The sequence below is a fragment of the Corvus hawaiiensis genome, chromosome 1 (assembly GCF_020740725.1).
Source record: "Corvus hawaiiensis isolate bCorHaw1 chromosome 1, bCorHaw1.pri.cur, whole genome shotgun sequence".
In the NCBI taxonomy this organism is placed as follows: Eukaryota; Metazoa; Chordata; class Aves; order Passeriformes; family Corvidae; genus Corvus; species Corvus hawaiiensis.
In genome coordinates, this window is record NC_063213.1 from 56,963,889 (window position 1) to 56,979,543 (window position 15,655).

Sequence of the window (15,655 nt, forward strand, 5' to 3'; positions counted from 1 at the left end):
CACAGATGCTGTGCAGCATTCTTCATCCTTTCCTAAGTATGTAATCATAGAGGTACCACCAGCATCGCTGATAGTCTCAGCTTTGGCCAGTGGTGGGGCTGGTTTGGAGCTGGCAGAAGCCAGTTGTGTCTGGTGTGGTGCAGCTCCTGATTTCTTCTCACAGATGCCACCCCCACAGGTCCCTGCTACCAAAACCTTGCCCCATGAACCTGCCAGTACAATGCCCTTCTGTTAACTTCTCCTGAAGGTGTCACAGCTGGGGGTTGAGGGTTATCCTGTGACAGCCTTGGAGCAGGGGCACCTCTGTCTTGATGAGCTTACTGGCCTGAGATCAAGTCTTTGAAAATCTTGTTTGTGCTCTTAGCTGTGGTCAGCAATTTTTGGTTTTTAAACATTAAATGCTCTGTTAAAACAAACTGGTATGTCAGGTAAACATTATTTAGGGCTGCAGACCAAGTTATACATTAACGGAATGTCGACTATGTTCTGTTTTTTATTTCAACATTCCTAGTATACTGAAGTTTTCTATGATACTCATTAAAATGATCAAGAAACAATCCTAGCATTATAACACATTCTTGCTGAATCTTGCGAAAAGAAATTAACAGCAAATTTTCAAATTTTTAGATCTTGATACAGTTTCTGGGCTGTAAATGCTGGATGAAAAGTGCAGCAGCGAGATGACTCAGACACTTGCTGCATAATAACTGTGCAGCTCAAAATCATTGAGAAATTTTTGTTGGCTTAAGTTTCTGCCAGTAGACTTCATGCTGGATTAAACCAAGTTTGTCCAGGTTGGGAGTTTTGCTTTGTGATCCTTTCACCTCTTCTCCAGTTTCTTATTTCTTCCCTTCTAAGATCACTGCAGCAGGATGTCCCCAACTCCCTTTCACTGCAACTTGGTGCCTGTGCTTTCACGGTGTCTTTGGACAGTCACACCAGCCATACATATGCAAACAGGGAATTTGTCCCTTTGCCTCAGCATTGCCAGATAGGGCATTTCTAAACATCCCAGAATATCTCTCTCAATGTATTCTGTAATGCAAAAGGTGTACCAACAACTGCATCACACTACTCTATTTTGAGAAAATCTCACACAGTGAACTGTAAACATGTCAGTTCATATCCACCTACTATAATACAATTTCAGCCTATAAAGAAAAATTGAATTATATGGTATGCATGCAAGTAAATGCTAGAGCTTGTAGTTAGTGTTGCTACAGATTCCCCAATATTTAAAATGTTTTATGAAGAGATAAATATAAAATATTATACTACTATGGACATCTCATAATTGTAAATTTCTCTCAAAATACAAAGATATTAAAATTAATTTATTTTTAGGTACTGAACCTTATCAGTAAATCAAAGCATCCTTTTAATAATCAACTTATTTAACGCCTGCCATACCCAGGACTGTGTCAAAAAGAAGAGGCTTAACTTCAAAGCACTTGTGCCCTTTCTGCTATTAACTTAGCAAATATACACACTGTAAGGTTTGTATTTATTCACTTTTACCACTTTGTTTAGATAAAAAGGCAGTACATCTTAGAGAGAAGCCCTTAGAAAGACATCAGAAAAGTTAATAGTAAAAAAACTTCAGTAAATTACTCCTCACAACTGCTGCAGTTCTAACAGTCTGGGTTTTCAGAACCAGACTCCAGCAGATAAAGACACCTTCCCTATGTTTAGGGACAAAAAAATGTATTAAAAACCCTAGACTCAAACAAGGAAAATGAATGATTCTTTTGATCATTTGTTTGCAAAGTGTGAAAAAAAAAAAAAAGAGTTGTCCTATGAGACTTAGATGTTAAAGGTCCCATGTAGCTAGTAGCAAAATGGCATTTCTAAATTACTTTTTAAACAAATATAAAGCAGTTATTTGAGATCCCATCATAATGCTACAGTATGAATTAACTAATGCACTGCTCAGAAGTCAGCAATTATGACTATTTCTTTTCATATGTGCAATTTCGTGTGTCCTTGTTGTTTCAATGAGGCTATAATTTCTGAAGAGATATTTTCTTGAGAGAAATAACCTGAAAATCTCAGAGGAAAAAAAAATGATATGGAAAGTGTAAGTAAAAACTGAACACTATTTTAAATTCAGTTTAGTTAACTCTTTTCTAAAATTCAAGAATCAGAAATGGGGGAAAAATAAACAAAAAGATTCAGTGATGAAAACAAATTAAAAATAGAACTACAGAATACATGGGGAAGAAGAGAAAAATATTTAGCAAAAACTGAGGTAAATGAGAAATTATAAAGTAAAAAAGCAGTTAGATGAATCTAAAACACTGAGGAAAAATGTATGGTGAGAGGCCAGATAGCTAGTAAAGTTACAGCATATGAGGTAAAAAACCAACCTTATGAATACTACAGGCTCATTTAGACATAAACACAGAGATGAAAAGAATATTACCAATAACACAGTTTAGTATTTATTTCTGTCCTGTCTCCTAATATAAAGAAGAGGATATTTATGAAATTCTAATAGTGCTTACTGAAGAAGAGATTTAGCAATGTCTGCCTGGTACTACCTTCACAAAATACCAGATGAGAACAGCTTGGGTCTGCAATGTCTGGACATGGGTAAGATGTTAATCTCTAGTTGATCTTAGAGCACTGATGAAAATACAGAAGAATGGAAATAGCTAACATTAGGGATTGCTGTCCATATTGACTGCAGCAATAATAAACTTACTTATCAAGATATTAATGTTCACTGTTATTATCCAACACAAAAAAAAAAGCTGCCTGAATAACACAAGAATAAATATATATTGTACCATCTAGAAGTAGTTACAATTAGTGTAGTATCCATACAGCTTTGCAAACAGATTATTTTAAGACAGGAAAACATATCAAGAATGGTAGAACAGTCACTATTTTCAAAGAACCACAGTATAGGAGTCTTCGGGAAGAAAGCTAAAACTGCCTAAGACTAATGTTACAAGAAAGGAACAGATACTGAAATAAAATTAAAGACTGTTATATCAGCCTGTGATTATAGACTAATTTGCATGTTTTCTATTACTCCTTGAACTTGTTACAAATTCTGTGTGTGCAGCATGTATGTGTACACCTATGCACACACACATCAGGTGTTTAAAACCTGGCTGACACTCTTGCATTTGCTAGGTTAGTTTTTCACACCCAAGCCAAACTTCAAACGCTGCTTACCCCAGGATACGATTCATTCCATGCCTAGCAGCATAATGGAGCGGAGTATTGTGCTGGTACGTTTCTCCATAAGAAGTATTTGGGTCAAGAGTTTCTTTTAGTTGAGGGTTGCTCTCATAGATTTGGCAGGCCAAGTTTTCATCTCCATTTATAAGAGCTTTGCGGAATTTGGTGGTTGTATTTCCCATGTTGCTGTCCTAGCTATCAATGGCACTTCTTCCTTTCCCCTTCATCCACTTGTTGTACGGTTCTGTAACATGCTTCTCAGCCTAAAAAAGACAAGCAATATTCCAGTTATTCCATAAAACACTTTTTCCTAGACGAATTAATGCAGAGCTACAGCACTGTAAATAGGCAGGTGAAGAAGTACATAGGGCCTGTAAACTCTCCTCATGAATTGCCGAAGTCTTTCTAGGTAAAAACACGCAAACTCCCAATTCTTCACAGATTATTTCCCTGATAAATTGTGCCATTTCCCTCCGTCTGCAAATATCTTCACTACCTATACTCTTTAAACATATGGAAAAGAAATGGCTAATATCGACCTGTATTAGAAGACTGGCATGAACACTGAATTTCCATGAATGAGGAATGAATTAAAAATTAGACATTACTTCAAAAACAGAGTAGATCTAAAGCAAAATTCTTACCCAAGGAAGAAACATTCTTCAAAAACATGCCCTAAAGCAGACATCAGTTTAACTTTTAGTTAAAGAAAATCATGCTAAAATATGCTTGAAGCACCTGTGCTTGTGTAGGTGGCTGTACACAGCACCCTTCTGTGCCAGCAAGATAAATGCCCATGAACACAGGAATTACCATGGCCCCATCTTTACAGTTCTGCTAAGCAGACTCTTTAAAAAAACACCTAACCCCTTACATTTAGGCCTACAATGAATGGGTCCATAAAATGCCTGGCATTTGTACTGGCACAAATCAACTGCACCTTACAGTACTTCAAGGTACTTTCCAGCTGCTGTGCTCCCCAGCCTCTCACCTTTACCTGATGGAGGCAACCAGCAGATTGAGCTGCATAAAGACAGGGCAGACACAGCATCTCTGCTCGTGACACGGGACAGCAGGAGCTTATCTGGTTGTGCAGCTGGAAAGAGCACATGTGGGTTTATGTCAGGGGACAGACAGGGGAGTCAGCACCAGGCTGTGGCTGGTAGCACAATGAACCTTCTAGGAGGTCCCTTTTGTGCATGAGTCATCCCATCCAGACTGCTCCATGCCAGACCTTTCACCCCACAAAACACACACTGGGATCCAAATATGCCAGGCACAGCAGGTTAGGGGATTGAGACTAATTATGTTGTGCACATAAAATCAAACAGGGGAGGAGCTGCCCTGTATCTTATATTCAGCTTGTTGGGACTATCTCAAAGCTAGTGTTTCTACACTGGCTTTCTAACACAGTTACAGGTGCCCTTCCAGCCTTGTAGACCAATGAAACAGGGGAATCCAAGGAGTCTAGAGCTGCAGAGAATCCAAGATAATCGGATGTGGATAAAATTTGCACTAAAAGGATTTGAGGAAACCTGGGGAACAGCTGAAATTACATACTTTTGTTTCCCTAGAGCTGTTGTCACCAGTTGTCTTACCAGGAAATCTGATCAGTGTGGTCAGGTCTGTTCAAGGAGAGAGGTGGCCTTGGTGGCCTCCATGTTCACCCTTTTTCCTACAAAATTTTGGTAAGACAACCCTTATTTTGAGCTGTTGTGAGGTAACAATGACACTGCTGTATCAGCTGACTCCACGTACTAACCATGTTGTCTGAGACCCAAAGAAGCACCAAATAGGCACTCATCCAAAAGCAAATGGATATCCTTCATATGTCTAGTTATATACACAAACCAAAGCCCAGATTCTTCAGTCACACTACAGATTCTGCAGCATTTGTATCTTCTTGTCATCAATATATTTAAAATATAAACATGCAGATACTATGCAGATATAATATTTATATTCTTCAAGAAAGTCACTGCATATTCACATTTCTACATCACAACTCTCAGTGCTGTAAATTAATGTGTTTTCAGATGCAAAACTAGTTGCATTACTCTAAATGCTGGATAGTTTCAGGCTTTAGTCTACAAAGCCAAGAAAAGTTCTACACTCTGTTGAACATAATATGAACCAGCAGTTCATATTACATTCAACAGACAGGATCTCAAAAATAACTTGAAAGAATGATGTTCACTTAAGTTTAACAAGGTTAGTTTGTGGTTATATTATCTGTCAATCCCTATCTACCACCAATAGCTCTCAAGACTATAAACTAAATTAGATGAGAACAAATGCCTAAAAGATATCAGAATCATCATGGAAATCAATAATGAAGATCCCACTAATGCCTATAACACTGAGAAAAGCACAAACCATTTGAAATTAGAACATAACAGCACCAATTTCCATGCATTTATTTCTGGAAATTAGCACACAGATAGCTTGCATCAGCTGCAGAACATGCTGCTTCTTGCCCAAACTGGAGCATTTAACAAACCTGGGTAGGGATGAATGAGAACACTGAGAGTGGAACGAGATAAGATGGTGCCCCCAGGCATCTGAGAGAAATCTGGGACAGGGTGGTTCTCTTGAGATGTTGAAGATGAGACCTGGATGGATTTAGGCAGGAGTATGGAAATGCATGGGAGAAGTGAGGGTCTCTGTGGGGTGAACTAAAAATCTCAAATCATTTTTGTGCAGAAAAGGCAAAAATCATTAATTCTTCTGTGCACCGAATAAACTTTCTTTACTTTTGATGCAGTATGGACATATTAGAATGTTGTACTGTCATTGGTGACTAATAATACAAAAGATCTAGGCACATTGCTTGGACTATTATGCACGTTATCGTATCATCTGGAAATTTTAGGAATATGCAGACTGTACTGTGTAAGTCACTGAAAAGAGCAGTGACATCTGCTTTCTTTAAAAAAGCTTACAGCCTGTGTGTCCAATAAAGGGCTATATATGACATAGAAATGATATAGAAAGGTGAGTGAAATAAAAAGAGTAAAAAATTGTTTGTGTAAAAGGACCAGACTCCAAAGGAAACGAACATCAGTCAAAGGAAAGGAAGAATTTTAAGAAGGATTATGAGACAGAGCTATGATATGGCTTTGAAAAGACCCAAATGAACTTCACACAAACCCAAGAATGAATGCAGAGGTATTGAAAATTTAGCAAAGGCTAATGTAAATATAATCATCACATTATCAAAATAAAATGAAAGATGATAGAATGGGGATAGTCAATGAAGGCCCTTCAGGTGATGGCAAACAGCTTATATTTGATGTGATAGCAAGAAACTGATCTCTGGAAGAATGCAAGGAGAGAAGTGACAGAGTCAAAATTAACCCAGAAAACAATCCTCTACTTAAAACACATGATACGATAAACTATATCAATGTCTGTCACCTTCATACAGTATCCACAAGGTCTTTCATCTTTAACACTACAACAGGCATTAGCCTTTTATGCTTTGCATATTTGGTGGGCCACACTGTAGTATTTTTTGTTTTCTGAATTGCAATTAAACATATCAGCAGAAACACAGGAAGACAAGGGAGAAGCTGTCTCTGTACTCTGGTTCTAACAGTTGGCTCCCAGCATGTTTGGAAGTCCAGAAGAAACAAAGATGTGACAGCTGCTACCTCTCTCAAGCTGCTGTACTTGATGAGTGCCCCTCTGTAAAATATTCAAGATCTGCCCATTTGCAGTCATCAGTTCATCTTTCAGCAAACAGCCCCACTTCATCTGCCACCAAAGAAGCCTCTACTTCAGCTGAAAGGAGAACGAGGACAAAACATCAGCTGGTGCAACAAAATTCTGGATCTGAGAAAGGCTGAAAGGGGCCCAGTCTGATGCTTTTTAGTGTAGTTATCTTCCCATGAAGAGCTTCCAACCTATTACATTCTCAGAGAACAGAAAGTTAAGGAGGAATGCTGAAACCAGGCATTCAGGGAAAGGAAACTTGGTTCACTTCTTCAGCCTGTCATTTCATATTTTTAAAGGTGAAGGGCCCATAATACACGTATTTCCTCTGACACAGGTGGCAGGGAAGTGGTCTGGAAGGTTATCAGCCAGTCAGCCTCAGAGACCTGGAGAGCTCCTGTGGGCTGAACACAGGTGTTGCTAAAGCAGTTTCAGCAGCTCCTGGGCTCACACAGGTAGTGTGCAGTGTCAGCATCACTGCTCTTGCTTCGCTCTTTGTATAAACCCATAATTTAAAATCCTTAGTCTATTTTTTAATGTCCACATCACAGTGGGAAAAAAGTGACCACACAAACATGACAATTTTAAAGTATTTTATCTAAATAAAATGAGACTTGAATAGAATTTTACAGAACAAAGACAAGATTTTTTTTTTTGGTAGGCAGATCTATTCACTAAATCTTCAAGCTCTGTGCTAACAGAAAGACTGTATCATAGCCTTTGGCAAAACCCTATAACATTTATCAAACCCACAACTATCATCTTACACCAAAGAACACAGGAAAAACTGAATGTAATGTTTGAAAAATATATCCCATATTATTTCTGAATTCCAAACATCAACCACCTAATTCAAAATTTGAAAGTATATTTATTACTCTATTGTCAAACAGAAGTTCCAGCCTAACAAAACCCAAAAGCTGGTTACACAACCCACCCTAAAGTTTAAGGAAAGATTGTTATAAACTCCATCAGGGCCATCACACTTCTCTGCTTTAGCAACAAACAGTAATTTCTATGGCTTATTAGCAACACTGCTAAAAGCAACACTTTGATATCACAGCTCTATAAAAATTTAACAGAGACAGCCACTCTAATAGGAGGTTGAAGATTGAGTACAAGATGAAAAAAGAGTGGATAAAGAAAGACATGGGTAGAGCAAGGAAGCAATGAGATTCTGAGAGCAGTTGCACCAGCTGCCCAATTACTATTGATTTTTCCATGGGCATCACCATAGAAGTGAGTGTGAAGAGGGACAACTGCAATGACTTCATAGGATTTTAGAAGGAGTTCCTCCTTTGAAATACTTACACAGTGCTTGCTAGAAATTGGTAACAATGGTAAAATATTGGGGATCAGGTAGGTATTTTTAAAACATCATACATCTAACACTCATAAGAACTATATATTAAACACAGAAGTCTTTCATGAGATAGCATACCTTTCTCAATTCACATTTTAGTTGCTTTAATACTGAAGCAGAATTTCTAACTGAATGTAGGACTAGCACATGTTGATACAGCAGCTGTTCTAAACCTTGGGGAATGAAAAAAGGGAGACAGACTGCACTACATCACACTGCTTAGAAAATCTATCAAAACCAGTAAAAAAATACTCAGGTTTAACTATGAGAAGAACATGCTATATATTTCTTGCACCAAAAAAACCTATTGTCTATAAAATGAGCAAAGATCAGGATTGCAGCTAATAATCATTTGCAACCTTTTTTTTATTTACAATGTAACACTTTGTAATTCCACAGTTTAAACTTAAAAGTTTAAGTACAATTTGCAGCTTAAAAAACTTTAAAACTACTTCTTAAGTATTTTTTCATGTAAACTATAAGAACATTCTTGTGGAAAAGCTAAGTGAGCCAAGCACAAAGAAGTAAGACTACGTAGCTCCTCATATTTAAATCTTAATATTATTAAAATAAAACACATTAACTAAAACTAGTGTACATTACACAGCTTCTAAACCCTTAAAAAGACAAGTGATAACAAATTGGTTACACAAAAAGGATAAAAAGATATAAAAAATACTTGTTTTTCAAAAGCACCTGGCTTTTGCTGAAAGTATGGAATATTTTGAAAATGCATTCTAAAAGCATCTTCTGTTTCAAGCACAGTTAGCTCAAAAGGTAGCTATTTTATTTGCTTTGGATACTACAGTTAAACAGCTCATTTTTAAAAGCTGAGTTTCTAAAATGTTTACTGCAGAGTCTGTCCTACATTATAAATCATAATTTACTGCAGAAGGGAACCACAAACAACTTCATGGTTTAAGAGAAAGCCTCATAACGTGTATGCTTAGGATGAATGTCACATTGTGATGTTGGTAATTTTAATCCTCACTTCTGGGAAGGACTAACACAAATGAAGCAAGTCAAAAGTTATGTTCAAGAACTCTCAGGCTGTCTCCCAGAAACAGCAGAAAAAGCTGTTAGTTAGTTAGTTAGTTAGTGCTCCTCTTCCTCCCTTTCCCTCTCCCCTCTACACAAAGTAAAAAAAAAAAAGAAAAGCTCACTTTACCAAGAGGACAAAATTAAGAATGGCGCATTCAAATGTGCATGCCTATTTTACGTATGGATGGCACAGATGCCTGTAATTAAGATGCAGCAGAAAAAGTTAGGCTAAATCTTATTTTTACATGCTTATAATTAAGATTTGAGATTTGTCAAATTTTAATTAATTAAAAATTGTTCTCTCTGGATACCTGTATCTGGGAGAACTTTTCTGCAAAGTCTGAAGTAACAAATACACTCGTAAAGCTTGAGAATTGGTTATAGGAAAGTAGTAGTGGTGTTTGGGGGTTTTTTTACACACTGAAATATGCCAAGGTTTGTGCCAAAAGTTCTAAGTCATCAACAGGAAATAATGAAAGCGTCTCTGCCACTTGAAACCTCTGTGAATGGGGCTCAACATTATCAAACTCATTACATTTTACACATCAAAATACAGAACAACAAAAAAATTGCTATGCCAACATCTCACCCTTTGTACAATGATCACCAATATGACATTCTCTGTGCTGTAAATACCAAGGTTGAAAAGTGGCAGTAATGTTGAGAGTTGACTTGAATAAAACATAGTGTGGGCTACTGAGAGAATTAATTATTTCCTCATTTATATGCTTGTGGGATAGAGAGTCTAGCAACTTAGGTTACAATCTCCTTATGCTGGCATATGTACCCACAAGTTGAAGGTTGAAGTTATTGCTCAATTTAGTAATTTGAGACTTTGGCTTACTGATTCAGCCATAAAGACTTTCATCCAGGTGGAGTATTTTCTTTCAAACACACTTTTTTCACAACTGTAGTTTGTGGAAAAAAAGGGATTTTAAGAATGGCTTTGGTTTTCTTTGCACTGATACATTTAAAGGGCTGCAACCGGGGCAGCTGCAGCATAGACTAGAAACAGTTTGCTTAAATGTAGCTAAAGTAATTGCTACATTAATTTTAATTGTGTTGTCTACAATATTTGCATTCATCACTTAAATGAAATGTGGTAAATCCACTGTGAGGTAGGTACATTCACACATGGCAGGAGAGACAAGATACTGTGCAGCCAAATGAAAGGCACACTGTGATAGCGGGACAAAGACTGCATTCCTGCAGGTAGTCAGGGGGAAAAAATCCACCAGCACAAGTTAAAAGGAGCAATCTGTTGTGGTGTATCCTTTTTTTCCCCCCCTTTGGGGAACAGCAATTCAGTAGGATGGAACAAAAGAGTTATCATTCTATAATTATGCTCTGGAATATCCATTAGTCTCAACTGTAATTGCAGATTCATTTCAAAATACATTCCAGGGCCTTGTGTCTGTAGAAAATTATTTTTTAAATAAGAAGTTCTTTAAGTTCTGTGAAATCCAGATAAAACTTTGGAGTTGTTCCCAATGCAACTGTCTGTCGAGGCCTTAATAATCTTAATAATTTAATTTGCTGTACTTTAGTCAGTGATATAAGAGAAATCACAGAATCATAGAACATCTTGTGTTGGAAGGGACCCACAATGATCACTGAAGTCCAACTCCCAGCCCTGCACAGGACAACCTCAAGAGTCACACCTTTTCATCAAGCAGAAGTGAACAAGTGTCACCCAGCACCTGTATAAAGAAGTACCAGCAGCTGATGACTCACAGGACACTTAGCATCAGTGATAAGCTAAAGAATATGAACCAGAGACTGGGAACGTTCTTAAGCAGTGCAACATCTCCCATGCTGGCAGCATGTGAACACACTTCAGTCACCATGTTGCTTCTCTGGTTTCTCCCTACTCTCACAGACCCAGTGGGACGGGAGCCTCTCTGCAAAAAACATCCAAACACACTTCGTTTAGCTGAGAGATTAACTGAACTGAACTGGGTTTTTGCTTAAGACAAATGTGTGTCCTCTCTGTCTCAGATTCAATAGACAAAAAACTACAGAGAAACCACCACCAAGAGTTACAAGTTCAGAGAGTAGTGGACTGATGGGACTCACAGACTGATGCTGTATGGGGCAGAATGTCTGAAGAAATTTGTGTATTTCTGTCAGATTTATCTGCCTAGAAAAAGTGAGAGTAAAGACAACCAGTACTGGTACAGAGCACTGCTAGAACACGACAGGGAGAATGAAGATGGCGACATAAAGAGCTATAGAAGACCTCATGGGGAACTTGACTGACCAATCTATATAAGGTGCAATGTGCCTTGACCCTGGCCAGGATGTATTTTTCAAGTATGTTTGCTCAGCTTAGCACAAGTAAACAAGTTTGAAACTGCATGAGGGCCCAAAGCCAGCCTTCTGGAGAACCTCTGGTAGAATGTGGCCAGCCAAAATCTTTAATGCCAACTTCATTTTCACTGGTGTTAAACTGATAGAATTGAAAACAAAACTTACTGTCTGCCAAGGCACATCCACAGAAAGCAAAAATAAATAGGATGGCAACACAGGGATGCTCATGAGGACACTCCACAGCAAAAATCTGAAAATCCCTTATACATTTAGAAACCTTAGCATCTTCCTGAAGCAGAAGTCTCTCCGTTTGAGGAAGCTTTTTCATATGCAAGAGTTGGTAGGGTCATACTCTTACTGGATCTTGTAAATATGAAAGAGGCCTACAGGGTAAATCTTCAAATGTAAGGATAGCTACACAAGGTCAGGCACCTGCACTAAGACAGTACACAACAAGCATCGCTCCTTTCTAAAAGCATACAGTCTCATTTGGAAATAATGAATATCTAAAATCAGTGCATTTCAGCATAAAAACTACAGGTTTTATAATCAGCAATGTATTTCAAATAAAGTAAAAAGGTGAGGAAACAAACAAATCAATGTCCAATCTCACAAAATTTGCTGTATTTGAGATTGTCAGAGGAAAGCAACAATCATAGTATACTACCACTGATCCTTGGCTCATAACAAGACTACTGAGAGGACCAGTGCTCTGTGTGTAGACTGGTGATAGCTCCACAGGTTGCATGTTCTGAATAAAATAACCAGCACTTACTGTAATTTCTCTATTATTATCCAAATAACTTAAAGCACTGAAAAGACCACTGCACACCATTTCAAGGAATATGCAATTTTTTCAGAATTCTCTACTTTCACTTAAGCAAACTACACTTTGAAGACTAGACTAAATCTCTACTTGGCACAGTATATTAATTGCATAAATATCTAAGGATGAAATTTTGTAAAATATACTCTGATTACACGACAGGAGTATCTGTTTCCACATTTTCAAGTGGGAGGTGAAGAAAGCACATTCAACTGTCTGAGACAGATGATAAGCATTGTTCACAAACGTACCGGACCAGAAAGAAACACGCACATACTTTTATTGTTTCCTGGAAGCATTCTTACGTGCTGGTTTTGTTCCGTGTAAAGCTAAAAGACAATGTGACCCCACTGATCTTTCAAAGAGATCTTGATTTTTTTCAGATGAATGAACAAATCAATTTCCTTTTAACAAAGAGGTAATTTAACTAGTCAGCACTCCTTCAAAGCAACACATTCATTTAAGGTCTAAACACAGAATCTGGGAGATCATTGTGTGTCTAAAATGAGATGGATTCCTGTAACAAAGTATGTTTTCCACACAGTATTTCAGAAGCATTTTACAACATTGCTGAGAGACAACTTCAGGAACTATTTAATTCTTTTTAGTCCAAGAAGTATGCACCCTGCTTATCATGGTGCTGACTTCCCACAATCTCAAGAGTCATCATTGCTAACTAGGAACAAGCCATTCAGGTAACTGCAGTGAGAAGGATCATCACTTGCATCTTATATACACCAGAAAATTAGGAGAACTGCAACTGCTGAACTTCTGATAAAATGTTTAATATACCCCCCAGCAAAATTCTGACTTTGGCAGGGAAATGGCAAAAGATATATTGGATCTAATCTAAAATTAATTTAAACAAACACATAACTTAAAGAAGTATTTTTAACTTTTGCCAGAACACCTCTGCTGAGGTTGTTGGGCTAGTTTTTCTACTGCATACAAGCAGTTTAACAATTTACATACAGGCCATGGATAACAAAGTTTAATTATAGTATGTCATATGAAGTCTGTATTTAGGAAGATGATTCTTGACACCAGTGTAATTACAATGAAACACAACCTTGTTGTATGATAATGATTTTTGGCTTCAAGATGGGTGTCAAGCCAAAAAAACCAGAGAGAGAATAAAGATTTTAAAGAAATCCAATATTACCTGAGCTTGAATCACAGAAGGGTTTGTACTGGAAAGAATCTTTAAAGATCAAAACGTCCAACCCTTCTGTCATGGGCAGGGACATCTTTCAGTAGACCAGGCTGCTCAAAGTCCTGTCCAACCTGACCTTGAACACCTCCAATCAAAGGGCATCCACAACTTTGGAGAACCTGTTTCAGTGCCTCACCATAAAATATTTTTTCCTTATGTCCAATCCCCCTCTACTTCTTTCTGTTTCAAATCAATGCCTCTTGCCTTGCCAAAACTGGCCTTGGTAAAAAGTCTGCATCTTTTTTACAGAACCCCCTTTAATTACTGAAATGCTGCAACAAGGTCTCCCCAGAGCCTTCTCTACTCTGGGCTGAACAATCCCAACCCTTCTAGCATTTCTTCATAGCAGAGGAATTTCAGGCCTCTAAGTATTTTTGTGACAGTCCTCTGGACTCACTCCAACAGGTTCATTCTTGTACTGGGGACCCCGGAGCTGGACACAGCGCTCCAAGTGGCACCTCACAAGAGCAGAGTTGAGCCAAGGTAACCTCCCTTGACCTGCTGGCCGTGCAGTTCTATTCGGTCCTCTATCAGTTCTCCTACTAACGTAATCAACATACCTAGGCACTGATGCAGACACTATTACAATACAAATGATTGTATTCTGTTCTTTGTAGAGCTGTAGAACTGACCAGTACTGATCTTTCCCATGTAAGGCAAGGAAAGGAAGAAGAAATGCAAGGTACCAGAGTCACTTACTTTGCAAAATCTGACCCATTTGGCATCAGAATTACATGAAACAGAACATTATACAGGCTTAATGTTAAAAAGATTTCAAGAACCAGTCTGAAAAAAATATTCTGTTTTACCCAAGTAGTAAACTCTTTATTACTTTAATTGAGAATTTCTTCAACTATTTCCATGAAGCTTCCACCAGAAGTAACTGTACAGACACTGGGATCATAAGTAACTGTACAGACACAGTGCCTGATGTTTAGAACTTTCCCTGTGATCACTTCCAGGGGTCATGCTGAAGCCAGACAGAGAAGACAGTAACAGCAGTTACACCACTTCTCCTGCGCTCTCACTAGTCCTGTTGGCAATCTGATAAGATGGTGGAAAAAGAGCAGCAGAAGTAACAACCCTGGATGGATTGCCAGAAGCAAGAAAAATGCAGGAGACAAGGGAAAACAGTTTGCAGTAGGTTGAAAACAGAAAGGAGAAAGGACTCTACAAAAATTTCATCATCCATACAAGATAAATAAGGCAAAACTAGTAGGTGTTTATTTTAACTAAAGGACATATTAATAATGGGCCTACACAAGTAGGTGAATTGTGATTGTCCTGACCAAACATTTCTTATTCTGGCATTTTTCTATTTCAAGGAAATGCTTGAGGCCGCATAAGTCTCTTATGATTATTTTTTTTCTGCTGCATCTTTCTAAATTAGTATGTACCTATGCTACTTGTCAATACAATGCTCCCTCCAGTCAGGACAATGAAGTTTCCTTCAGAAAGGGAATAAAAACAAACAATTAATATCACTACCCTTCCTGATATCCAAGCTTAAAAAACAAATGTTATAATGTGCTTTAAAATTAGTATTTATATTAAATTAGTATTTATATTATAGTATTTATATTAAAAACCTAAGCCATAAGCAAAGAAACCAGATGTTCTATGACAGAAATAAAAGAATTTAAAATATTACTTTTTTCTGTTCTTTTCACAGCTAATATTGCTGAGAAGTTTGGGAGCATCAGGTGAGGAGTTTTCTGCTCACTCCTGACTGGCATAAACTTCATCTCACATGTCCAAAGAATATTGGTGAACATAGACATAAATGCTTTTTTTAATCATTCTTTTAGAAGTCTTGTTACATTTGTCTCTTACAGTCTTTCTTAAATAGTAAAACTTTGATATAAACCCCATTCTTTATATGCTGAACCACAACATCCAGGTCACCAGATTCTTACATCTTGTGTCTGCTGGAACATTTCGCTGTTGCATCCACTGTTTCAATTTCTCATTATGCCCGAAAACAAAAAACTCTCTGTTC

The 15,655-nt window shown here is 37.7% G+C and overlaps 1 protein-coding gene across 5 annotated transcripts in view; it reads right to left on the reverse strand.

Annotated features, from left to right (window-relative positions):
• Positions 1–15,655, reverse strand: part of ANKIB1 (ankyrin repeat and IBR domain containing 1) — a 91,590-nt gene that overhangs the window by 54,785 nt on the left and 21,150 nt on the right. For all 5 annotated transcript variants that reach the window (XM_048305713.1, XM_048305721.1, XM_048305686.1 and 2 more), the window contains exon 2: positions 3,184–3,452. In XM_048305713.1, the coding sequence (XP_048161670.1) occupies positions 3,184–3,371 (188 nt within the window). In that variant the 5' untranslated portion in view covers positions 3,372–3,452. The remainder of the gene's footprint in view (positions 1–3,183; positions 3,453–15,655) is intronic.